Below are 27,734 nucleotides of genomic sequence, written 5' to 3'. Positions count from 1 at the left end.
ACACATTACTGGAAGACAAAGAAAGAACATCTTCTAGAGAGAACATCTTTAATACAGATATATTACTTGGAGACTATGTCATTGCTGATTCGGATTATATTTAGCTAATTGAAAAGTCAGAGTGGTGATTTCCTGCATTGGTCTTGATATGAAGAAAAAACATTGAGGTTGTTTTCTGCGTCGATCAACCATTCCTGTAAATGTGGAGAACAATTTAAGATGGAATGTCACCTTGTTAATGCCCAAAAGCAGAAGAAGTCTCTCTTTCCATTTCCCCTGAAAATTGGATGCAGCCTGCACAGTTGGCAACTGCACGGAGGGTGAAAATGATATTCACCCACTCTATGTTAATGTATTTCTGTGCATTGCATATGTCAAGTGTGTGGGCTACATTTAAAGTGGATCGCCAAATCTAGTTTTTCCTCTCGCATGCATGCACACACCTCGTCTTTTTGTGGGATTATGTGTGTGTGTGTCTCTGCTCTATTCCTCTAACGGTGCCAATCTAAATATTGGTGTTTGTGGAAACTGTCAACCCTCATTGCCTCTGCTGCTCTGCCCAATTGACATTGTTATGGTTCTTCTCTCCTGACTGCGAAGGCAGCATGCCAGCTATCATTTACCTAGCACCCAGACAGCTAGCATTGTTGCTAGCATAGCACAATGGTTCACTTGTGATACGTTAGTCTGGTAATACGTCGTCCAGAGTAGGCTCTCATCTCCACGCCCCATTGAGGGGGAAAACAAACCTGCATCCCGCTTAGATTACAACAGCATATACAAGAAATAACGGACGGCTTAAATCAATAATGATTGTTATGCCGAAGAGTTGCTGTGTAATGTGTTGTTTGTCTGTCTTGCCGTTCCGTTAGACACCTAGTACTTTTGTTATCATGTTCTCAATTATCAATTCTGGTGGTTCTCTATTAGTGTTGTTTTGTACTGCAATTTTACATTAATGTCTATGGCCGTTGTTGTTTGTTGTCCCCCAAAAAGGGGCGGGAACATGATGCGAGCCAAAGCTTCTGGATGCGCCGGTCTGATGTGTAGCCTAGCTAGCAATTAGCCTAGCACCTAGACAGCTTGAATTGCTGCTAGCATAACACACTGTTTCAACCTGGATATCCTAGCTATCATTAGCCTATCATTCACCCAGATCAACCAGCATAGTGTCCGCTAGTTCTGCCTTGGAATGAAGTAGTTGCCTGTATACAGCTTTTTCACACTGTTAGTGTAACTATTTTAAATGTGAATACAAACTCCAAAGATTTGAAGGTGACGTTTGGATCCACCAATGATTTTGACTCAACTTAGATTGTTTGTCAAATGTTGATATGCTACATGTAGTTTTTGTTCTACCTAACTAATTGAAATGACCATAAAAGCCCAATGCACTTCAAAGGCAAAATATGGATTCAACATTGCACTTGAACCAACCTGCAGTTGCTGGGATTTTTCAGTTTTATTCAAACAATCTCTTATTTTATACAAGCTATTATTTAAGAAAAGTGTATCTTTAAAAAAAAGTCAATTGGCACAGGAACAGCCAGTCTGTTTGAAGTGAGGAGGGGATGGCTGACTGGTTTTTCAGACACATATTTTTTGCGTTGTTCAGTCAAGCATCTCATTCACATGGGGTTCAGAATAGGGGGCTTATTGGAACTGTCATTTGTGACTTGTAAAAGTGTCTTTTTACATTAGAAAAGCCGTGTTTGGACCCCCTTTCTACCTGTGAGGAGTAATTTTGACTGAAATGTCATTCCAAAAAAGATTTAGGCTTTAGTCTCTGTTGCGAAAGGATGTGACTGTAACAGCATGTGGAAAAAGATTGACAAATTTACAGTGTTTTTAGCATTTATGAAACCTCAAGGAAGGAGGGGGCATAAGTTAATTCTTACACACCTGTTTTACCTGAAATTTAAGGTTTCAAGTAATTAAAGCTCTAGCTGGCAAGTGCTGTGCATTCTCTGATTTACATGATTCTCCCAATCACATCTGACTGCAGTACGAAGTGTAACCACGGTGTTGATTCTCAAAAGAACCCCAGCTAACGTAACAAAGCCTAAAAAAAAATGTATGGGACCCCTGCTCGTTAAGTACCAGCTGATTTACTATGATACAATGGCTAGCCTAGATGCTAGCAAAACATCAGCTGATCCTAAATAGCCTTGCCCCAAGCATATAGCATTGAATAATTATTTATGACACAAGTTAGCTCTTAGCATAGAGGCATAGCTTATTTATCGGGCGGCCTAACGTTCAGTGCCAGACATGCATTCTGTCTGTATGCTAGATGATGCATTGTAAAGTGCCTCTTCGAAGTACAATCCCTCTTTCTCTCATCTCCATGTGTGTGCGTGTGTAGCGTGATTGAGTTAGCGTGATTTAGCGATCATTGGAAGATAAAATGCTGCGCAGGCGCCATGTCAAATGACTCACTGCACACACTTATGGGTGCTGGCAGGGGCATTTAATTTCCTATGAAGGGATTCAGAGGAGGGGGATGAAGAGGTGTTTACAGGGAACATGCCCATTAAAAGCTGTAACGCTGATGGATAGTTTTCATTTGCCACTGGAACTGTTAGCACTGCCACCACGGTGGCGGAATGGGATCTGCGTGTGGCGGTTGGCTGTGCACGCTAGTGTGTTGGTTGCTGTTGTGTGTGTCTGTGTGTCTGGGCGTGTGTGTACACATCCGCACCCGCTCTCCCTCTACCTCCCCACACTAGCTCGCCTTTGAGGGCGGAGTAGGGCTGAAAATTAATCCATCCAATTAAATTGTGGGGTCGGTGGGTGGGTGTGTGGGTGTGTGTGTGGCCTTTAAGAGCCTGGCCATGTAACTGTGGCTCTGGGAGTGCTACGGCACTGACCTTTCACCTCGTGCCATGTGGTAAAGGTCATGCATTAATAAAGAATGTGGAGGGGTGGGGTGTGAACATATTTATGTATGTCAGCATATGTGCGTAGTTCTGTGTTTGAATTAATGTGTGTTTGTGTTGGGGGTGACATGAATCGTTAGCAGGTACCTCTCCATACAAGTATAAATGGCCTCTTATAAACCATACATATAAGGTATTCGGTCTGTCTGTTTCCCTCTCTCTACTTCTCTTTCGCTGTGTCCGTCTCTCTTTCGCTGTGTCCGTCTCTCTTTCGCTGTGCCCGTCTCTCTTTCGCTGTGTCCGTCTCTCTTTCGCTGTGAATCCTATAGATGCTATGCCCTTCATGCTGCATCTTGTCTTCTAATATATATATTTTTTTATACATTTTGTGAAATCTTTAAACTTTATTAGACAATTTGGGGAAGATCCAGGAGAGATTTCCTGAAAGGGCACTGGGCCTGATTTGAATCCATGCAGCAGTAATAGTCTTGTCTAGCACGTGAGCTGACATTTAACCTTTCCCCTCTGGTACAGGACACTGGAACTCCCATAACTCTCCCGTTCACCTCGTTTTCTCTCCCGTTCACCTCGTTTTCTCTCCCGTTCACCTCGTTTTCTCTCCCGTTCACCTCGTTTTCTTGCCATCACACCTCTTCCTCCGTTGCTTCTCTTCTCCCCCTCTTCGGTTCAGCTGCCATTATGCATAAACAGACCTAGTTATGCCAAGACGGTGCCCGCGTCGGGGGGAGGCAGAGAAGTGATTGTAAGGGTTGTGAGTCTCTGTGTGTGTTTCTGTGTGTGTTTCTGTGTGTGTCTCTGTGTGTGTCTCTGTGCGTGTCTCTGTGCGTGTCTCTGTGTGTGTGTGGAGGACGTTTCGGCGAATCTGGTTCTTTTTATACACATGTTGAAGTCGGTACCTGTCACTCCATCCACACCTCTTTGTCTGACATGAAAGTTTGAGAGGCCAAGGAGCTCCTCAGTCTGACTCCTGCAGAGAGACTCTGCTGCCACATAGCCAGGACTGAAGACACAGTGTTGTCATAGTAGCAGCAGATGGTTCTGTAATGTGTGGACGCAGCCCGGGGTGATGTAGGTAGGCGGTACCCTGTTTAAATATACAGGAAACTGTCATCTGTGTGCAGGGAAAGCTGTATCCCGTTTGACACCATTTACATCCACAGGGCATTCAAATAGTGTGTGACTTGGGACTCCGCCCTGTCTGGTTTCAGCAGTTGTTGTTAGGCTTCACTCCACCCCAGCTGCTGTCAGCGGTACTTCTCATCTTTCAGGTGTAAGTAATTCTTATCTTTGGGGAGTCATCCCTGGTGTTAGTAGTAGTTATTTTTGGGGAATCATCCCTTGTTTCAGCTGTAGTTCTGATGTTTTGGGATTCATCCCTGGTGTTGGCAGTAGTTGTCATCTTTGGGGACTCATCCCTTGTAACAGCTTTAATTCTTATCTTTGGGGCTCATCCCTGGTGTCAGCAGTAATTTTTCGGGGACTCATCCCTGGTGTCAATGGTAGTTCTTTGGGGACTCATCTCTGCTGTCAGCAGTAGTTCTTATCTTTGATGGCTCATACCTGGTGTCAGGGGTTCTTCTTATCTTCGAAGACTCATCCCTGGTGTCGATGGTAGTTGTTCGGGGACTCATTCTTGGTGTCAGGGGTTGTTCTTCGGTGACTCAATCCCTGGTGTCAGGGGTTGTTCTTCGGGGACTCAGTTCCTGGTGTCAGGGGTTGTTCTTCGGTGACTCAATCCCTGGTGTCAGGGGTTGTTCTTCGGGGACTCGTCCCTGGTGTCAGGGGTTGTTCTTCGGGGACTCAGTTCCTGGTGTCAGGGGTTGTTCTTCGGGGACTCGTTCCTGGTGTCAGGGGTTGTTCTTCGGGGACTCGTTCCTGGTGTCAGGGGTTGTTCTTCGGGGACTCGTTCCTGGTGTCAGGGGTTGTTCTTCGGGGACTCGTTCCTGGTGTCAGGGGTTGTTCTTCGGGGACTCGTTCCTGGTGTCAGGGGTTGTTCTTCGGGGACTCGTTCCTGGTGTCAGGGGTTGTTCTTCGGGGACTCGTTCCTGGTGTCAGGGGTTGTTCTTCGGGGACTCGTTCCTGGTGTCAGGGGTTGTTCTTCGGGGACTCGTTCCTGGTGTCAGGGGTTGTTCTTCGGGGACTCGTTCCTGGTGTCAGGGGTTGTTCTTCGGGGACTCGTTCCTGGTGTCAGGGGTTGTTCTTCGGGGACTCGTTCCTGGTGTCAGGGGTTGTTCTTCGGGGACTCAGTTCCTGGTGTCAGGGGTTGTTCTTCGGGGACTCAGTTCCTGGTGTCAGGGGTTGTTCTTCGGGGACTCAGTTCCTGGTGTCAGGGGTTGTTCTTCGGGGACTCAGTTCCTGGTGTCAGGGGTTGTTCTTCGGGGACTCGTCCCTGGTGTCAGGGGTTTTTCTTCGGGGACTCGTCCCTGGTGTCAGGGGTTGTTCTTCGGGGACTCGTCCCTGGTGTCAGGGGTTGTTCTTCGGGGACTCGTCCCTGGTGTCAGGGGTTGTTCTTCGGGGACTCGTCCCTGGTGTCAGCTGTAGTACTTCATCCCTGCCAGCCTGGCTGGATGGGTGTCTGGCCGGATGGGTGATATACAGGAGGCAGAATCTCATCGGCTCCCCAAGTGCACCCTATCCCCTATATAGCACACTACTCTAGGTTCCCATAGGGCGCTTGTCAAAAGCAGTCCACCGCCTAGGTAATAGTATGCCATTTGGGATTCGTAATTCATCCATACTTATCAGTATCAGTATTGAACTGTGTCATGTGTTTATCTAGTCCTACCTTGTGTGTTTGAAGGGGGTGGCAAAGAGGGTGAGCATGGGAGAGGTGTGTTTGGTATTGATGTACACAGCTCAGATAAGGATCTGATACACTGTCTGGGACTGCCAGTGGACTCTTGGAGGCTTTCAGCCCAGAACCATGTATATCATTAATTCAACCCTTCCTCCTTGGTCTCACTCTCCCAACCCCCTTCTCTCTCTCTGTCACTCTCTTCCTCCCTCCCTCTCTCCCCTTACACGGTTCCTAAACCAATAGACACTTCAAGAAAGGAAAAACAACAATGGGAAAAAAACGTGTTTCGAATTAAGGACTTTCCGCTGGTTGCATGCTGGCAATTTAATCGATCGTCTTCCTGACCTGCCTCTGTAGAAACCTAGAAGCCTAGCTGACCTCTCCTTTCTTCTGTGATTACATCCCCTCTGTAACTACTCATTGGAATAGCTTGGTTTGATTCAGTGAGCCAAATGTTGGTTCATGTGTTGTATTGCGTCCATTCCCTCCTACTTTACTCCATGCCCCACCCCTCATATACACTTGTGTTTCTGAACTTACACTGTGGTTTCCTTCTCAGTGGTCAACATTTTACATTCCTGTAAAGTTTTTAAAAGACCTCCAGCCCAGTATTACGCACTCGCTAACACGCACTCGCTAACATGCACTCGCTAAGCAAGCAAGTTTATTTGTATAGCCATATTTATATATAGCATAAAAACAAATACTCAAATGAAAACATCACAGCAATATCATAATAATAAAACATAGAATAAATAAAAACTGGATAAAAACATAGGAAGCAATAAAAGCTGTAAGGCTAATCAGTGCGGTTAAGTTTAAGCGCTCACTCAGTGGCGGGTGAAATGAGAAGTGTTTTTAACCTGGATTTAAAAATTGATATGTTTGGGGCATGCCTAAGATCTTCTGGTAGTTTATTCCAGTTGTGTGCAGCATAACTGCTAAACACAGTTTGACCATATTTAGTTTGGCCTCTACTAGCTGACCTGTGTTCACGGATCCAAGAGCCCTGCTCGGTTTATAATCATCAAACATATCAGAAATGTATTCAGGGCCTAAACCATTCAGTGGTTTATAAACTAAAAGAACCACTTTAAAATCTATTCTGTAACTTCCTGGAAGCCAGTGCAAAGATTAAAGAACCGGAGTGATGTGCTCTGTTCTCTTGGTCCTGGTTAACATTCGAGCAGCAGCATTCTGAATGAGCTGCAGCTGTTTTACAGTCTTTTTTGGGTGTTCAGTTAAGATGCCATTACAGTAGTCAACACTACTAGAGATAAAAGCATGGATGAGCTTCTCTTGGTCTTTTTGGGACACCAAGCCCTTGATTCTGGATATATTTTTAGGATGATATAATGTTGTTTTGGTGACCGCTTTGATATGACTGTTAAATGTGAGGTCTGAGTCAATCAGAACACCAAGATTACACACTTGATCCCTGGTTTCTGGGGCCCGGGAATCCAGCTCTTTACTAATAATAGTTTTTTATTTTTGTTTCCAAACACAATCTCTGTTTTATCTTGGTTTAATTGTAGGCAATTTTGGTTCATCCATATGTGCTCTATACAGTGAGTCTACTGAGCTCATGCGTTTCAAGAGCCATATATATTTGAGTATCATCTGCATAGCTATGGTAGTTAATGTTGTTTTTCTGTAGAATTTGGCCCAGAAGTAGCATTTAGAGATTGAACAGAAGCGGTCCGAGAACTGATCCCTGGGGAACTCCACAAGTCTTAGCCTCCCTATCAGATTCATGATTACCAATGGTGACAAAGTAACTCCGGCCATCTAGATAAGATCTGAACCAATCAAGGACTGTCACGGAGAGTTCTGCCCAATTTTCCAACCTATCTAGAAGTGTTCTATGATATACAGTGTCAAATGCTGTGCTGAGATCTAATAGAACCATAACTGTTATTTTATCTGAATCAGTATTCAGCCGTATATCATTTAAAACTTTTATCAGGGCTGTTTCAGTACTGTGGTGAGTACCTAGCCTTAATGGCCTAACCCGTTATGCCTGAACTTTACCTAGCCCAAATGTCTAACCCTACCTGGAAGTTTCACCCTAAACTAACCTTTAAGCCGTAAAATGTTTTTTTCCCAAGTGGTGGAATCCCCAGATGGTCAATTTGATGCACCCTCTCACGCACACCCTCTCACGTAGTCTCACACCCTTTAGCCTGATTGCTTACAGTGTTATTGTGAATGTCTCATCACCAGATATAAATGACTCCAGCTTTATTATTAGCTCTTAAATTGGAGAAGTATCACCAAGAGCATGTGGAGAGAAGGATGAGACAGAGGCTTAAAGTGTGTGTGTGTGTGTGTGTGAGAGAGAGGAAGAGATGACCTGTCTCCCTTCTTCATGCTGTGAGTAGATATAGAGAAAACAAACAATTTCCCCAGTCCTCCAAATAGCACTGTCTTCATGCCCCCCCCCCCCCAAAATACGCGTGAGTGTATGCATATGCATTCTACGCTTTATCTCTGTGTGTGAAAGCTTTTGTTTATACCAATGTTCAAGTGTGTGTAGGCGTGTGTGTGTGTTTCTTTGTGAGATGCCATGCAACAGCAGACTGAATGAAATGTATCCTTTCTTTATCGTTCCATTATCCAGTAATAACTTTCATATTTCTCTGAATTCCCAATCCCATTGCTTTATCTTGGCCTTGTGAGCTGCCAGACTCTCTCTCTCTCTCGCTGTCTGTCTCTCTATCTCTGGTTGTTGGCGTTCCTTATACAAACTGCCTGCTTATAAGAGGACAGCTGACCTCCATTGGAGGGTTATAAATTGGGCAATAGCCACCAGTAGTCATCAGGTGAACCTGGATCCAAGTGTTCAGGTCAATTGTCCGTTTTGGGCTGAGTCTCAAACTCTAGCACATCTTTTTTTGCGCTGTCCCAGGTATAGGTATTTAGCTTAATTTTTTGTCAGGGGCTGCTAAATTGGCAATTTGGAAGGAACAGAGGAACTGTTTTGTGGGTCTGTGGATGTGGTGGGCATGTTTGAGGGGATGCTTGCAGCTAAACTGAGGGTTTAGTGTGTCTACTATAACTACTGGTTAGGCGCCTAGAGCTGTTCATGGTTATCTGGGGTGTTCAACTAGACTGTGGGTTTAGTGTGTCTACTATAACTACTGGTTGGGAACCTAGAGCTGTTCATGGGTATCTGGGGTGTTCATGGGTTGTTGTGTTCAGTTACTGTGGTTGATTTGATTGGTGGTGTGCTTTTAAAGGTTGATTTGGTTGTTTGATTATTTGTTGTGTTGTTTTCTCTTAGACCCAAAAAGGTTTGAAAAGTCAAACTCTCTGTCTCCCTTCCTCGGTCTCCCTTCCTCGGTCTCCCTTCCTCGGTCTCCCTTCCTCGGCCTCCCTTCCTCGGCCTCCCTTCCTCGGCCTCCCTTCCTCGGCCTCCCTTCCTCGGCCTCCCTTCCTCGGCCTCCCTTCCTCGGCCTCTCTTCCTCGGCCTCTCTTCCTCGGCCTCTCTTCCTCGGCCTCTCTTCCTCGGCCTCTCTTCCTCGGCCTCTCTTCCTCTGCCTCTCTTCCACTGCCTCTCTTCCTCGGTCTCTGTCTATCTCTCTTTGTCTGTCTGTGTCTGTCTGCCTCTCTCTTTCTCTGTCATTCTTGCTATCTGCACTCTTGTGCTTGCTTTCTTTCATTTCAATTTGAATGTTTTTATTGGCATGGGAAATAATTTATTTACTTTGCCAAAGTAAGTGGACAAAAAATAAATATTGAACAAAAGTGAGTAAAAAGGCATTTAAAATGTTATTATAGTTGTAACAATGTGCAAGTATATTTACTAGTATGAATGAGGAGGGAAAATAAACAAAGCAATAAATATCGTTTATGTTCATAATGTTCTTAGAGCTCCACTCGTTACCCTTTTATCACGGCTCACAAATCTAGCTGCTGTGGTTGCACATTTGGTTATTATACCTAACCAATAGAGGAGCTCTTTAATGTTTGATTTGATTTCAAATGCTTTCTGTGTCTGTATGATCTGCAAGAAGTAGGTTCCTCTAATATGGTTAGACATTTTGCAGGAGGTTTGGAAGTGCAGCTCAGTTTCCCCCTCATATTGTGGGCAGAGTGCACATGGTGTACTTTCTCCCAATACCCATATATGCCTATGGCGGTTCTTCACGATAGCAAGGCCTCGACCTATAATCAAGGTATTTTCTTTATTTGGGGTCATTGGCAGTGGTCAGCTATATGCTGATGTGTTTTCTTTGTTTAGGTACAATTACAATTTGCTTTGTGTTCCGGTTAATTATTTTCGGTGTTTCAGATAGTTCTAGAAAATGAGACATTTTTATTGTGAATGTCTTTTATCATATTTAATAATCGCTGGAATAATTAAAAGGGTTGCATTAGCCCTTCTGCACTAACAAAAGACCTATCAGCCTCTCCGCTATTGGTTGTTTTCTTTAATCCTCTGGTAAAGTTCTAGTCCATAACAGAAGGGCTACTTGGGGTGTAAATCACATAGGAGCATAGATTTCTCTTTTGTTTGCTCTGTCAGTAACGTAGCCTTAGGCGTCCCCACATGTGAAGAGGTTTTAACCTCGATCTAAGCCAAATGTGTCATATAGTTTAGTTGAGTACATTACAATTAGTTTGACCCTGGTGGGTATTGAACCCACAACCTTATGGTTGCGAGAACCACACAGTACCCATGTGAATTCTTGGACAGTAATGAGGTGCTGTGTTCTCTCTAGATCCTGGTGAACTCTGTGATCCCCACGCGTCCAGCAGTGCTCTATGAGAACGTGGTGGTGAGTGATGGCTCCATCCTCCGTGACCTACTCTTCTCTCCTGACCTCCAACATATCTACACACTGTCCGACAAACAGGTAAGATGCACGTGCGCACTCACACACACACACACACACACACACACACACACACACACACACACACACACACACACACACAAACACACGGCTCCAGGCTGGCATTATTTACAAGGAGCTATTGCTCCTAAGCTGAAAAATCGAGGAGCACACAAATACATTTAGGAGCACAATTAAACTGTTGAGGCGGAGTTGTAGTTGTCTCTAGAGCTGACAATTCACCAGAACAATTATGGACAGTAACAAATTGCTGAAAACATACTATATATAAATGTATATTGTTGATCTTATACTGTGTGTGTGTGTGTGTGTGTATATGTGTCTTTATTTGTCTTTGTTTGTGTGTGTGCGTGTGTGTTAGTCAAGTAATTCGCTAAAGATAGAGGATATATTTTGTCCATACACTTTTCTAACTAATCCATGGGTGCACCATAGGTTTTAGGTGGAAGCTGTTTATAGGAGACCTTATTACAGGAAATGAGATTGGATTCACTTTCCAACTCCAACCACATTAACTCAGTTTTTTCCCCATAATGCTCTGCATCATTGTGTTCCTCCGGGGTTTTGGAACTTGCACTGCCTCTGGCTGGCAGAGCAACTTTGGTGCTTCTGCTTTTATGTGTGTGTGTAATCCATGACAAACTCATCTGGATTCTGTACTCGTTGCTTCAAGGAACTTGTGATGGTCGTCGTCGTTGCTATTTCCATTGTTTTGCTTAGTAACACACAGGAGCACATCTACACGCCCAAACACATGCACGCACACAAACTCAAGGATGTGTGTCGCCTCAGACGGGTTGTCTAAATAAAGTCTGTTATGTGTCAGTGGGTGGCTAACAGCGCCTCATTACACACACATACACACACACACACACACACACACAGACATACACACCTTCAATTACATCTGTCCATCTGGCTAGGGTCCCCACAAACCGTGACCCCCTCCTACCTGCCGTCCTCACCAATCACAGTCATTCGTGGTCCACACTCCAGGGGCGTGTCATAGGTCAGGTGTATTCCGTGTGGGGACCTGGCCATTAACAGCCCTGCCACTGTTTCCCCATGTGTACAGCTTTGAAGCCACTGGCTGTGTCTGTGGGCCCCTGTTGCAGCTGACGCCCCCGTTACAGCTCATTAGCCCCGGAGGAGGAGCGTGGGGGGGGGGGGGGGGGATGAGGGCAGGGGAGAGGAAGATGATGGCAGGGGCAGGATGAAGAGTGTAGGAGGAGGTAGAGGAGAGAAGAGACACTGTGAAATGTTAAAATGTAAAGCCCATTAATGCACCAAACCCTTCCTGTCTCTCCCACACACACACACACACACACACACACACGTGTCTCTCAGTGCCTGGCTGTGATCCCCGTTAATGGGGACCAGGGTGGGGTTAAACTGGGGGGTCTTTAGGGGGCAGGGGGTCACCCTCCCATGGGATAAGACCCCTGGTTAAAATCCCTCCTCAGTATTAATGACTAGAGAGGTAATCCCCTAGCCCTGCATTTTGGCCTTACCCCCCTCCCCCTTTAAAATCCCAGTCTCTGCTTCTTCCCCTCCCTCCTTTCCCTCCCTCCCCCTCCCTCCTTTCCCTCCCCCCTCCCTCCCTCCTTTCCCTCATGCTTCCTTCGGAGTTTAAATTGAGGCCCCTGAACTGGCTTGCATTGATCCCATTTGCATATGTTCTAATGATCTCCGCCTCATTTAAACCCATTTCCATTTTCCTCCATCCTCTCTTTCAGTCTAACTCTTCCTCATTCTTATTTTGTCACCTTTATTCTCTCTCTGCCTCTCTGTCAATTTCTGTTTGATTGGCTTTATTGGCCTGGGAAACCCTGTCTCTGTCTCTGTGTCTTTCTTTTTGCCTCTCTTTGTTTCTCTGTCTCCTTTTCTCTCAATTAAATTCAAATGACTTCATTGGCATGCCATTTGATATAATGCACACATTGCCTGAGTGTTCTCCATAAATCTCTGTCATGCTCTGTGCTCTGGCGCCTCTCCTGCCCTCTACGCTTCGCCATATTCTGGAGTTGGATCCTAGGTGGTTGGCATGCTGAAGGGGGGTGGCTTTTGGAGCTTGTTTCAGGGTTCAGGTTGAGATGTTGAGCATGTGAATACCCTGCCCCCCACAACAACTTCTCCATGGCCATTTAGATTTTGGGTTGTGAGCATGGGAGCGGACAGGCAGGCGAAGAGGGCCACAGCTTTTCAGCCCACAGGGGTTCCTAAGACAAGCCAAGCACATTAAGGTTCCATTGGACCTGTCCACTGGAGCGTGGGCTGGTGAAGGCAACAACACGACACACAGAGGAACCCCTCTACAGGCCACTCTCTGCCGGCTTGGCACTATGGCCCGCTGATTTATGGCTACTTTGACTCCACACTATTCATCATTGTCACAATTATCTGAGAGGATGTTTGACGCGTGTGTCTGCGTGGATTCGCTTTGAGGACCTGTTCTGGTCTGACAGCCATGGGCAGAAGGTAGGCCAGACAGAAGACCTACATGCATATCAGATGCTGTGATATTCCGGGCAATTCCCCAGCAGCCAAATGGAGAGAAAATTGCTGTCAAAGGAAAATAAGTTTAAAAATACTCACACTCTTGTGTAGAAAGTTGATTTTCATAGAATCTATATTTCTTACACCTTCCCATGCTTTATCAGCCGAGACAGTCAACCACAAATCTGCAATTCTCTCTCTTTATCCCTCTCTCTTAGTAGTGAGGACAGTGGGTCAGTATCCATTCTACCTCTCTCTCCCTCTCTTTTCCTTTGAGATGACAGTGGGCCAGTATCAATTCTCTCTCCCTCTCTCTTTTCCTTTGAGACGACAGTGGGCCAGTATCAATTATCTCTCCCTCTCTCTTTTCCTTTGAGAAGACAGTGGGCCAGTATCAATTCTCCCTCCCTCTCTCTTCGTAGAGACGACAGTGGGCCAGTATCAATTATCTCTCCCTCTCTCTTTTCCTTTGAGAAGACAGTGGGCCAGTATCAATTCTCCCTCCCTCTCTCTTCGTAGAGACGACAGTGGGCCAGTATCAATTCTCCCTCCCTCTCTGTTCGTAGAGAAGTAGGTTGGCCAGTATCAATTCTCCCTCCCTCTCTCTTCGTAGAGAAGACAGTGGGCCAGTATCAATTCTCCCTCCCTCTCTCTTCATAGACAGTGGGCCAGTATCTTTTGTTGTCTTGGTGTTTAGTGGTTTCTTATCTTCCAGTCATTGTTGACCCAAATCCCAGGACTGTAGTTGTTGTCTCTTTACAGACCAGGGTCTCTGTCATTGCTCATTCAACGTATCTTCTGCAATTACCCAGCCGCGTGCGCACACATACACACACACACCCTTGGTAATTGCATAGCATACATATTCAATGCCCCTCAAGTGAATATAATCCCCATTTATGTACTCCCCTACAACCACAAACATGTTTTACTATACATGTGATAAAGTTTGTGGCATATAAAGATTTTACATATTTTTTTCTTAACCCTAATCCTAACTGTAACCCTAACCCAAGCCTAAAATAGATATCTATATGTGTGGGGACCAGCAAAATGTCCTCACTAGCTAGTCAGGGTTTGTTAGTATTACACTGACAAGGACAGTATTACACTGACAAGGACAGTATTACACTGACAAGGACAGTATTGCCCTGACAAGGACAGCATTGCACTGACAAGGACAGTATTGCACTGACAAGGACAGTATTGCACTGACAAGGACAGTATTGCACTGACAAGGACAGTATTGCACTGACAAGGACAGTATTGCACTGACAAGGACAGTATTGCACTGACAAGGACAGTATTGCACTGACAAGGACAGCGTTGCACTGACAAGGACAGCATTGCACTGACAAGGGCAGCATTGCACTGACAAGGGCAGCATTGCACTGACAAGGGCAGCATTGCACTGACAAGGGCAGTATTGCACTGACAAGGGCAGTATTGCACTGACAAGGGCAGTATTGCACTGACAAGGGCAGTATTGCACTGACAAGGGCAGTATTGCACTGACAAGGGCAGTATTGCACTGACAAGGGCAGTATTGCACTGACAAGGGCAGTATTGCACTGACTAGGACAGCATTGCACACATAGGCACAGACACATACACACATTCAACAGAAAATATGTTTTATCGGTTATAAATGTCAGATTTCTGACGCTCTTAGTGTCTAATTATACATTTATGTGTGTGCCTTTGTCTTTGTGTGCATCGCATGTCTGTTGGAATAGCCAAGCTTTTGTGTGTGTGTTCGTGTGTTCGTCTTTGTGAGCTGGATTTTTGTCTAGCTTGTTCAATCCAATCACCCGATAGCCCTCTCCAGGGCTCCACACATCTGCCCCCCGTTACTAGAATACACCCTCTCCACAGACCCTGCGACAATGCCAAGAGGGACACCATTGTGCCAAGGTTGCGGGTTCGAATCCCTGAAACTGTTGGAACAAAACGATACGGCCCAGACCCTCCTGTTTTGTTATTGTGGGTTTGGGTGGAAACCGCCTTTTGACAAAGTAGTTTCCTGTCTCCGGGGCAACATGTGTACATCAATGGGTTTGAACCAGCAGATTCCTGGCCATCAGCCAACCTCATTAGCAGTAACAGGCTTGGCTCCAAACATCGCCTCAGTACAAACAAAGAAGAGGTCTGCTTCCTGAGGAGTCTTTGTGGCTTGTTTTTGGCTGCACCTTTACCTGCGTGATTTACGTTACCCGAGTAGCTGTGACTGAATCCTGACTGAAATGCAAACTGTATCAGTTTATGTTGCTAGGAATTATGCAATTAGTTGAGGTGACTGTTGTTGGTTTGACACCAGAGTTATTCTGAACTTAGTGTTAGTCATAATGTCTCCAGAATCCCCAAATGATTGTTTTCTCATTTTCTGGGACTTTTCTATCCAGGATGTCCAGAAAAAACGGAATTTGTTTACAGTTCCCGGGTACTTTTCGGTAATCCTCGGCACATACAGCCATGGCTGTTCCACCCCCTGTGTTTATCGGTGTGACGGGAATGTCCTCTTTTCGTTAGCAGAGATCCAGCGGTCTTAAGACAGGTCTACATGCCTCCTCAGGTAGCATGCCGTACGGTCGCCCCCGGTTACCCAGGCACGGCGCTTGTATGAACGAGCTGCTCAGTGGAACGAAAATGTTAATATACTGGGGCAGTGGGGGGGGGGGGCAGGGTAATGTGGAGACGGGCGACGGGTGCTTCTCAATTACAAGAGGTTGTACCGCTAACACCTTTCTCCTACACACACACACACTGAAATAATAATATTAGGCTCACATTTTATACATAATCTTGCCTCTATCTCTTCTCTCTGTCCTCTTTCCCTTCTCTCTCTCTCTCTTTTCTCTCCTGTTTTCTCTTCCTCTCTCTCTTCCTCTCTCTCTCTCTCTCTGTGTGTGTGTGTGTGTGTGTGTCAATCCACACTAATCCTAACCTGCCCATTAGAAAACCACAATCCCAACTGAACTGAGGTCAGTGTAGAGAGGCAATGGGCCACACACATTCCACACCCTGGTCTGAGATGGCCCACTGCTGTGTGCCAGATGGCCAGGCACTGTGGCTGAGAAAAGAGACTCACTCCTACCAGCCAGGCCTTATACTAAGACACTACCGTCAGGCCTTATACTAAGACACTACCGTCAGGCCTTATACCAAGACACTACCGTCAGGCCTTATACCAAGACACTACAGTCAGGCCTTATACCAAGACACTACCGTCAGGCCTTATACCAAGACACTACCGTCAGGCCTTATACCAAGACACTACCGTCAGGCCTTATACCAAGACACTACCGTCAGGCCTTATACCAAGACACTACCGTCAGGCCTTATACCAAGACACTACCGTCAGGCCTTATACCAAGACACTACTGTCAGGCCTCAGGCTAAAACACTACTGTCAGGCCTCAGGCTAAAACACTACTGTCAGGCCTCAGGCTAAAACACTACTGTCAGGCCTTACACTAGTACACCTCTACCAGGCATTAAACTATCACTTTGCTAGTTGCACATAGCGGGATTCTCTAACATTGTCACCCTATATCCGAGAATTCCCAGAGGTGGTTTACTGGAAATGTGTGTGTCTGTCACTGTTTGTATCTCCACTGAAAAAAACGTTCCTCCCCCAACTCTGAAGGAGTTAACCGGGTGTAATGCTCAGGTCATCCATCCAGTAAAGGAGGGGAGCGTTTACCTCTCCTTTTTTCACCACCCCCCCCCCTTCTCCCATTGCTCTTGGAAGAAAAGAGTGTTTGAACGATGGTAGTCCTCTTTGAAAGTGGCAGCTGCGGCTGGAGATACAGTCAGATGGGATCATTTGCAGGCTAGAAATAGGTTTCGATGTGTCTTAATCTTGGTAGATTTTGCTATCTTGGTGCTTGCTATCTTTTTCTTTTCTGTCTCTCTGTCTCTCTGTCTCCCTCCCTGTTTCACTATGTCTCCGGTAATGCTTTACAGATATCAGCAGAAATGTGTGCTCAGAAACTCAGCTTGGGACCGATGTTATCACTGCCCTAATGGAAGTTGGTCTGTCACAAGATAGCGCTCTCTCTTTTCTCTTTCGCTTTTTAGTTTGTTTTTCCCCCGATTTTTTCCCCCTCCTATGTGTCAGCGATGGTGGGGATGTGATAGCGTTCAGGAGGAGGGCTGAAGAAGGAAATGGGGGAGATGATGTGTGTTGTATAGTTAGGACATTGCTTTGCTCGGTTATCTAGTTTGGGGTCCCTCTGTACGTCTGATGTAGCATTTGTTTATAATTGGTGGGATTGAGCCCATTGTCGAGAGAACCGGTTCTGAAGTTAACATGTTTCAACTGCTTTTTGTATTATGTGGGTCCATTTTAAAACTATTCTGTTGAACTGAATGTACGGTAAGTGTCATTGATTTTTCAGTGGGCTGCTATGGACTTTTGGGCATTTTCAATCTTTGCCGCCTGAAGCACTCTTATGACGAGCGCTATAATAAAAAGGACTATGCAGACATTATCGTTCGCTATCGCGCTCATGCTTTGCCTCACACCCCCCCCCCCCCCCGCGTGGCCTAGCCGTGCCCCTGTACACCTGCGAGGCGCCGACGATAACCAACAGCTGCAACAAAATAAAATGGAGGAATAAAAACGACTGCCATTTGTCTTTTTCTCCTCCCCTTTCTTGTCCTTTCCTCTGTGATAATGGAAATGCCAGGTGAGCCTAGGTTGGAGGCCTGCTGTGCCTCAGTCTTCAGAAAGTCCATTTACCAAAGTGACAGAGTAATTTACCACGGCGGCGTGCGTCTCCTCCAGCGGTTAATTACCCGGCCCTGTTGAATGTCTGGCCGTCTCATCTCTCTCTGTTGCACCTGGGTCCAAATACCGTTTGAGATGTTTCAGAAACTTGGGTGGAGGTGTGGTGGCGGCGTGCTGTGGATGGTGAGGGTTGCATTAGCCGGCCTGGAGTGTCAGCAGGGCGGGGTGAAGATTGTCCTATTGGTTCCGTTGCATGGGTTCTTTTGGTACCCGTGTCATGTATGGAGTGAGGTTGTCTAACATCTGAATGACCTTCTGCTATGCTGGGGGGGGGGGGTGGGGTGGAACAGTGGTTGGTGCCGGGCCCATGGTGCAGGAGAAGGTATCCCAGAGAGACATTTTTCCATTTCTTCGTCTTACAATTAAGGCCGGGGGGAATTGGCCCCTGATTAAGCCACTGGAAGTCAAGTGGATCAGGCTTTCTTCCTTTGTAATTCTGGGGACAGTGTGTCTGTGGCGTTGGACTGGTGGTCAAGGGGGGGATCTGGGAAACATCATTTGCACCGTCGGCCTTGCCGTAATGTGATATGAAGGGAGAAATGAAGAAGGGATAGATGAATGGAGAGAATAGTAACACCGGTCAAGTTGATAGAGTGGTAGAAGGTAGTGGAAAACACCACAAAGGTTGAGTAAATGAACAGGAATGAGGATACCTAACACAGTGGAGCTCTACATTGGCCCTTCATTTGGGATGTCTCTATGTGGCCTTCCTCTCAACCACCTAATGCTTTCATTAGGGCCTCAAGTCAATAGCTTTTAACGTGTGAAAATTAAATTACATAAAGTAGATTTTTGTTCTACAGATGAATTTAAATTGAGTGCACACAGGTCACTGATTCACTGGGCATGATGCTGCTCTCGGTTCTGTCCCTCCTGCCGCCCTCTCCCTCCCTCTCTCTGTCTCTCCCTACGAGTAAGTTCCAGTCCGGCGCTGTTTGCCTCCCTGCTTATCTCATAGTCAACATATCGAACAGAACCCCAGCCATCGAACAGACCCTGGCCATCGATTCCTCTAAGCCCTTACAATCCAGCCAATAGAGGCGCTACGCTTGCCTGCTTCTAATAACCCTGTGGCCAGTGGGTTAGCTTAGCAACACAAACCTCTGCCAAGTCCCTGTGGACTTCAACAGAAGAGTGTTCGCTATGGCTACGGGCTAACTCGCTAACACAGAAGCGCGAGGCTACGGTATCAAACAGGGGGCTCCACGTCATTCCCGCCGTCTCCTCTAATACACCCGCCCCCTCCGTTTTGATTTCTGCTGCTGTTCCCAGGCCGTATCGATTTCTGTCGCCGCGTAGTGCCGTTCGATGCGAGCACAGATTACACTGCGAGGCTGATGGAGGATGATAGACGTTTATTGAAATGGGGTGCCGCTTTAATGCTAGGTGGACTTGGGTAGTGTAGCAGAGAGTGGCGGTTGACAGTTGATGACGGGTAATAACTGTAGTTCCTTTTAAATCTCATCATGACCTGCTGTGAGCCGGAGGTTGTATGACGGATGAGTTTTGACAAGCAAGCTGAAAACCCCTCCAGCCCCCCTCCCCACTCCACCAAACACACTTTCTGCCCTCACCCAATTGTCTAGCCCAGCGGTTCTCATCCAGTATTCATCATCAACTTCTTGATTGATTGGAGACATGTCAGTTTTTTTTATTGCCTGGGTTACAGCAAAACCCTGCACAGCCAGTTGATTTCCAGGCTGGTGAGATCACTTGGCCCAGGGGGAGGAGTCAGTGGTTAGGGGAAGTCTGTGACACGTTACACCACACTCTGCCCCCTCTGAGGGGTCTATAAAAGAAAGCAAAATAAGTCTCCAAACGTCACTATTCTAGGTCCTTTTTGATTTTACGGCCAATGAAAGTTTGTGTTTGAAAGCTTTACAGCGGCGTTTGTGCCATCCAGGCGGCTGTTACAGAGCCTGTTAACGGGACATTTTATCTGAAGGTTTAGGATTTTATAAGGATCCCCATTAGCTACTGCTGGGAGCAGTCAACACTCATTCAGAAGCCTAGAAATGAGACATGATGCAGTGAAATATGATGCTTATTTATATACACACACGTACTGTAGAAACAGAGGTTTGGTCTCTTGTCATCTGTGCATAGTTGAAACCAGTGCAAACCGTTGCAAAAGTGAACACAAAAAGAGAGAGTTACAACTTTAATTTCAATTATGATTAAAAGGAGCAGGAAGCGAGATGACGCTAGTTTACAAGGTAATTTTAGCGATTAATGCAAAAAACCCTACAGGAATGCTCTTTGATTAAAGGAGGCACGCACATTCAGTGAAGTACACACACACACACACACACACACAACACATTTTATTAGTGTCAGTAAACCGCTTTTTATGCATCCATCCTTGTCGTATACTGCAATGCAGGCTCCACTAAATTGAACTTTTTATCTAAGCTAGTAGGAAGAGAAATGAACTGTGGGCCTATCCATCAGCGCATGGTTTTATGAGACTGTGTTTATCTTCTTCACCACAGATCCCAGTTAGGGGATATTTATCACAGTCACATTGTGTCTTCAGTGTTGTTGACTGGGATGTCCCTCTGCTTCTCTAACACTGCGCTCTAAAGTCGCCACCTTTGGGAAGTGCAGGCTTTTGTTCCAGCTCTCCACCCATCCACCATGCCTCATCCAGCTCCCCACCCATCCACCATGCCTCATCCATCTCCACCCATCTACCATGCCTCATCCAGCTCCCCACCCATCCACCATGCCTCATCCATCTCCACCCATCTACCATGCCTCATCCATCTCCACCCATCCACCATGCTTCATCCAGCTCTCCACCCATCCACCATGCTTCATCCAGCTCCCCACCCATCCACCATGCTTAATCCAGCTCTCCACCCATCCACCATGCCTCATCCAGCTCTCCACCCATCCACCATGCTTCATCCAGCTCTCCACCCATCCACCATGCTTCATCCAGCTCCCCACCCATCCACCATGCTTAATCCAGCTCTCCACCCATCCACCATGCTTAATCCAGCTCTCCACCCATCCACCATGCTTAATCCAGCTCTCCACCCATCCACCATGCTTCATCCAGCTCTCCACCCATCCACCATGCCTCATCCATCCCCACCCATCCACCATGCTTCATCCAGCTCTCCACCCATCCACCATGCCTCATCCATCTCCACCCATCTACCATGCCTCATCCAGCTCTCCACCCATCCACCATGCCTCATCCAGCTCTCCACCCATCCACCATGCCTCATCCAGCTCTCCACCCATCCACCATGCCTCATCCAGCTCTCCACCCATCCACCATGCTTTATCCATCTCTCCATTCATCCACAGTCCCTCCCTCCATCCCTTCATGTACTTCCACCTTTTCCATGCCTGCCCTGTCATCTAATTGATAACTAAGTCATTACCTCGCTGGTTTTTAAAGTCATACTCTTCCTCTCCTCTTTCTCCTCCTCCTTCCTCTCCTCCTGTCCCACTCCTCTTCTCCCCCCCCCTCTCCCCCCGTCCTCTCCTCCTCCCCTCTCATTAAACGGCAGGGGTGACATTGACACGTGAGGAGTCTTCTGTCATAAGCCTATTGACTCTGAGAAGCCACTTCCTCCTCTCTGTCTCTTTGTATCATACTTCAGCACCACTTCATTTCTCTCTGTGTCCTGTCCGTCCTGTCCGGGCAGCCGGCCAGATCCTCTCTGGATGCTAATGAAAAGGGATTCTGGGATAACCACCCTTCAGGCTACAATATACAACAAACACACTGAGCCTGAGAAATGGTGGGATCTTCACTTATTGCAATGAAAGACATGGCATGTGATTGGATATTTGAGCACCTGTGCTCGTCGGTGTGCTCGTCGGTGTGCTCGTCGGTGTGCTCGTCGGTGTGCTCGTCGGTGTGCTCGTCGGTGTGCTCGTCGGTGTGCTCGTCGGTGTGCTCGTCGGTGTGCTCGTCGGTGTGCTCGTCGGTGTGCTCGTCGGTGTGCTCGTCGGTGTGCTCGTCGGTGTGCTCGTCGGTGTGCTCGTCGGTGTGCTCGTCGGTGTGCTCGTCGGTGTGCTCGTCGGTGTGCTCGTCGGTGTGCTCGTCGGTGTGCTCGTCGGTGTGCTCGTCGGTGTGCTCGTCGGTGTGCTCGTCGGTGTGCTCGTCGGTGTGCTCGTCGGTGTGCTCGTCCGTGTGCTCGTCCGTGTGCTCGTCCGTGTGCTCGTCCGTGTGCTCGTCCGTGTGCTCGTCCGTGTGCTCGTCCGTGTGCTCGTCCGTGTGCTCGTCCGTGTGCGTGGGTGTGTGGTAAGACGTTAGTGTGTTTGACAGCTCTGCTTCTTCCCAGTGCTACTAAATGGAACGTGATGTAGTGGAGATGGTAGAGTTCAGCCCTATGGGGGCATCTGGCCCTCTCAACACCACCACTAACACACACACACACTTGACCAGGTCCATCTAGCCTTGGTCCTCCTCCTCTCCTCCCACCCCTCTCCTCCTCTTCTCCTCCCACCCCTCTCCTCCTCTCCTCCCACCCCTCTCCTCCTCCTCTCCTCCCACCCCTCTCCTCTCCTCCCACCCCTCTCCTCCTCCTCTCCTCCCACCCCTCTCCTCCTCCTCTCCTCCCGTGTCTTCTTGTAAATTGAGCATCTATTTGGCTCACCTCCAGTTTGTTGTCAGAGTGACAAAGAGAAACAGAGAGACCATGTGTTCCTTCAGTGATTGTCCACCGTGTGTGTGTCTGTGTGTGTGTCTGTGTGTCTGTGTGTCTGTGTGTGTGTCTGTGTCTCTGTGTCTCTGTGTCTCTGTGTGTGTGTCTGTGTCTCTGTGTCTCTCTGTGTGTGTCTGTGTGTCTCTGTGTGTGTGTCTGTGTGTCTCTGTGTGTGTGTCTGTGTGTCTGTGTCTCTGTGTCTGTGTGTGTGTGTGTGTGTGTGTCTGTGTGCGTGCGTGTGTCTGTGTGTGTGCGTTATAATGATGGCCCCCAGGGGAAGCTGTTTAGTGGTCTTAGTTACTGTTCAGAGGGTTGTTTTCCACCACTGGAGGTGGCCTGGACACATGATATCTAACACTCTTAACACACCGCATTGAGCGAGGATCAGCGCCGTGCACAGACCTGTGTGTTATGGACAATAAGAGTGCTGTTTGACTAACACACACACACGCCATGAGTCCATCCATCTGCCCCGCCACCTATTGTCTTTGAGAGGTCAGCTGTCAGTCAAATAACAGTGTCCTGACAGGCCTGTGGGTGTTACCTGCTCCCTGGACTGGTGTTGTCACCGTGGGAGGTTGACCACGTAGAACCCACACGCTGCTTCAACCACACACAGCCGCCTGGTTCAATCCGTCTGTCTGAGCCCTCTGGCTTGGTGTGCACTGTGGTGCTGAATCTCTGTGGATCCTGGCTGAAGTGGACCTCTCCTCTGTCTGTAGGTGAGCCGTGTTCCGGTGGAGAGTTGTCAGCAGTACTCGACCTGTGGACAGTGTCTCGGCTCCAAGGACCCCCACTGTGGCTGGTGTGTCCTCCACAACGTGTAAGTACCCACACCCTAACATGACCCACACCCTAACATGACCCACACCCTAACATGACCGCCCTCTAACATGACCGCCCTCTAACATGACCGCCCTCTAACATGACCGCCCTCTAACATGACCGCCCTCTAACATGACCACACCATTTAACATGACCACACCATTTAACATGACCACACCATTTAACATGACCACACCATCTAACATGACCACACCATCTAACATGACCACACCATCTAACGTTACCCACACCTAATGATAACCATGCCCAAACCAAACATCACCCGCCACCAAAAGTCCCCGCCAAGCCATGACATCACCCAGCATTGGGATGACACTCATTGACGTTATCTTCTCATTTCTAAGAGATCCATGTTTATACTATCGTCTACCTTTTCTAAGATCTCCAGATGAGTTAATGAACCAGCTCCCAGCACAAGACGTTGCAAAACATGCCAACGATTCTGTCGCTGACATTCACCATATGTTGAGGTGTTACTTCTCGGCGTGTTGGGTTTCAGTGAAGAGTGTGTGTTAGAGCGCACACACAGCAGACTGTGTGTGTGTGTGTTTGACATTATCTTCCTGGACTGAAAAGCGGGTGTTTGGGTGTCTCAAAAGTGGAGTCACCCAAACCCCCGACAGCCTGAATAACCCGCCTGCTGATCCCACCAAACAGGGAGGACCCAACAGCCAGTTCGACTCATGCCAGAGTGTCCTCAGACGGACCTGGTCCAGAGCCTCCTGGGCTTCAGGGGGAACCAGACAGACTTGGCCCCTGCGTACAGACCGACATAAAAACCTTCCTTAGCAGTCTGTTACCGCGAGGGCCTGGTTTCATCTTGAGGATTAAGTGTTTCCTTGTAATTCAATTATTGTATCTGGCCTAGACAGCCCAGGGTACAGATAGAGGCTCACAGTTCTGATGTGGTCGTCTTGATATCCAGAGACAGGTGAACTGCGGACTAGGTGAAGCTTGTCGTTATTGGCAACCTGGCTCTGTGGGAGGACAAGGGTCTTTTTGTTCCATAAACACGCTCTTCGGTGTTTGAATCCCTTCATTGATTTGGTGTTAGCTGTTGACAGATCCAGCACCGTGCTATAGAAGATAGACCTGGTTCCCCTGTCAGTGTGGCGCTTTCTGTCCCCCCCACTGCTAACATGACTTAAGGGTGTCTATGGGGGGGTGTTTGTCTGCACAAATATGTTGCTGCCCATAAGTGTGTGTGAGTGTGTCGGTGGGGGGGGGGGGGGATAATACAATTAGGGCTTAGTGGAACGTGATACATGCCTACCCAACCCACTCTGAATATCTTCAGTGATGGCGAAAGGTCACGTTTTACTGTTGGCTCTGTTAATTAAAACCTCCACCTGCTCGACAACGCGTCAGCACGCCACTCAATCTGACCCCAAGTGTGTTCGCGCGTATTCGAAAGCGCGCGCACGTTTGTACATGCGTGGGGGTTTGCTTGAGTGGGGGGTGGGGGTGGGGGGGGGGTAATTTTAATTGAGGATCGGACGAGCCGGGGCGAGCAGCAACTGGAATGCAATCAACATCGACTTGAAACGTTACTGACCTCCATTCACTGAGCTTTTGACCTTCGAAACGGAGCGCGCCGCTCATTCTGCCCATTTCCCATTCGACAACACCCCTGAATCTATTATTAGCACGCCACCACTCACAACGGCAGGTATTCAAGCCCTGTTTTCACCCTGTGGCATTTCTCCTTCACAGTAGCTTTATTACAGTCCAATTTGTCTGGTTCATCAGCCGTGCAGGGCTCAGTACTGCTGCAGCGTGGCCCTGGAAGCACGGCTAGAGTGATATTAACTTAAACACACACACACCTGCAAATCATATGCACCAGAATTAACCCAGATACCCACCTTATTCTCATCCCTGTGAAGTAGGGGATAGAGACAGGGCATGTACCTGTTCTCTAGGGGCCTCTGTAGTGTTCAATGAGTTATACGCTTCTTAAGCAATACTGCCATAACGTGTGTGTGTGTGTGTGTGTGTGTACGCGCTTGTCAGCGGGGAGTGGTTAGCGGGTAGCATTGTGCTGAGTGTGAAGGTTGCTAAACGGAGGCTAAGATGAGGCACTTTGCATTTTCTACCCCTTGTAATGTGAAGGACCGAGGCACTCAAACTGTCCATTCAGCACATTCTGTATCAGCACAGAGACTTGGTGTGATGAAGAGGTTGTTTCCTACAACACATTCTGTATCAGCACAGAGACTTGGTGTGATGAAGAGGTTGTTTCCTACAACACATTCTGTATCAGCACAGATACTTGATGTGATGAAGAGGTTGTTTCCTACAACACATTCTGTATCAGCACAGAGACTTGGTGTGATGAAGAGGTTGTTTCCTACAACACATTTTGTATCAGCACAGATACTTGATGTGATGAAGAGGTTGTTTCCTACAACACATTTTGTATCAGCACAGATACTTGATGTGATGAAGAGGTTGTTTCCTACAACACATTCTGTATCAGCACAGAGACTTGGTGTGATGAAGAGGTTGCTTCCCACAACACATTCTGTATCAGCACAGAGACTTGATGTGATGAAGAGGTTGTTTCCTACAACACATTCTGTATCAGCACAGAGACTTGGTGTGATGAAGAGGTTGTTTCCTACAACACATTTTGTATCAGCACAGATACTTGATGTGATGAAGAGGTTGTTTCCTACAACACATTCTGTATCAGCACAGAGACTTGGTGTGATGAAGAGGTTGCTTCCCACAACACATTCTGTATCAGCACAGAGACTTGGTGTGATGAAGAGGTTGCTTCCCACAACACATTCTGTATCAGCACAGAGACTTGGTGTGATGAAGAGGTCGTTTCCCACAACACATTCTGTATCAGCGTGAAGAGGTTGTACTGTGGTAGTCTGGTCCTGCAGCAGGAAAGATATGAGTTGATGCTTTTGATGGTGTTAATAAACATGTGAGTGTGTACTGCACGTGTCTTTTAATGCTCGTAACGTCTCATCATTCGGTTGTGTGTGTTTTTCCTGAGCCTCTGACCTGTTCTGCAGGTGTTCCCGTAAGGACCGATGTGAGAGAGCAGATGAGCCTCAACGCTTCGCCTCGGACCAGCACCAGTGTGTAGGACTCACCGTCCAGCCCAACAGCCTGTCTGTCACCATGTCCCAAGTCCAGGTGTGTGTGTGTGACCCAGGTCTGTGTTTACATACGGGGTCCTGGAGTCCTCAAATATATCAGTCGTTGCAAGGTTTTTTGGGCTGATCCTGACCAGGAAAAATGGGTTTTGTGGGTTAGACAGAACTATTGGCCAGAGTCAGAATTGGGGTTAGCTTTGGGTTTAGACATTAGGGGTTAACTTATGGCTTTGTTCAGCCAAAATTAGGTTGAAGTTAAAGGTTGAGGTTCAGGGCTGTTAGAGAGATGTCTGGTATGCAGGTGCCCCCAAGTGAGTGTGCACGTTCAGGTGTCTGGTTTTCCGTGTACATGGCACGTCTGCTAAATTACTGAAATGTGAAATTTTTTCTGTCTTCGAATGTGTATGTGCAAGTTAATGGGGGTATTTCAGAAAGCAGATTTAGTGAAAACCTAGAGTTAGTTGACTCAAGAGTTGATGGAAACTCTGGGTTTACGGTTTCAAAGAGCCAGTTCAGCGTTTCTCTGAATCAGTTACTACGGCAACATATTCCGTGAAGCTAACCTGCTCGCTAGCAGGTTCTATCCAACTAACCCTGAGTTTGTCCCACTCTTTCACTGAAACCTGCCCTCTGAATGAGTCAGACAGGGCGTATCTTTTTGTCGAAGAGCCAGTAGAAGCACAAATACTCTGCCGAAATCTCTTGCACTGAAATGTTTTCTGTACACTTGACTCATCAAAAAAGAATTCCACAGAATTGCAGTTATCAGTCTAAACAGTAATCAGTTTTAGTATGAAGCTTGAAGTGAAAACTGAGTGAAAACTACCCGAACGCAACTATACTTCCTGAGGAGACTCAAGACGTTGGGCCTGTCTGTAAAAACTCTCACCGACTTCTCCAGGTGCACCATTGAGAGCATCCTCTCAGGCTGCATTACAGTCTGATACGGCAGTCGCTCCGATTCCAAGTCCCTCCAGAGGGTGGTGAGGTCTGCGGAGCGTGTCGGCTGCCATCTCCCCTCCGTGCAAGGCATCTAACATACATGATGCCTTAGGAAAGCACGGAACATCAGAGACTACAGCCACCAAGGCTATGGTCTGTTCACACCGCTACTGCCGTCTGGTTGACACTGCCGGAGCATCGGAGCATGCACTTCCATGCTTTTTCTTCCCTCAGGCCATAAGGCTCCTCAACCAGCAACACTGATCTACATTCCAAATGCTCTGATGTCTTTCTATGTACATTTAATGTTCATTAGAATATT

The 27,734-nt window shown here is 47.2% G+C and overlaps 1 protein-coding gene across 2 annotated transcripts in view; it reads left to right on the top strand.

Annotated features, from left to right (window-relative positions):
* Window positions 1-27,734, top strand: part of LOC105016750 (plexin-A1) — a 193,126-nt gene that overhangs the window by 81,927 nt on the left and 83,465 nt on the right. For both annotated transcript variants that reach the window (XM_010880781.5, XM_010880780.5), the window contains exons 4-6: window positions 10,422-10,556; window positions 23,234-23,334; window positions 26,387-26,510. In XM_010880781.5, the coding sequence (XP_010879083.2) occupies window positions 10,422-10,556; window positions 23,234-23,334; window positions 26,387-26,510 (360 nt within the window). The remainder of the gene's footprint in view (window positions 1-10,421; window positions 10,557-23,233; window positions 23,335-26,386; window positions 26,511-27,734) is intronic.

The sequence above is a fragment of the Esox lucius genome, chromosome 17 (genome assembly GCF_011004845.1).
Source record: "Esox lucius isolate fEsoLuc1 chromosome 17, fEsoLuc1.pri, whole genome shotgun sequence".
Taxonomy (NCBI): Eukaryota; Metazoa; Chordata; class Actinopteri; order Esociformes; family Esocidae; genus Esox; species Esox lucius.
This window is presented reverse-complemented; position numbering and strand designations above follow the sequence as displayed.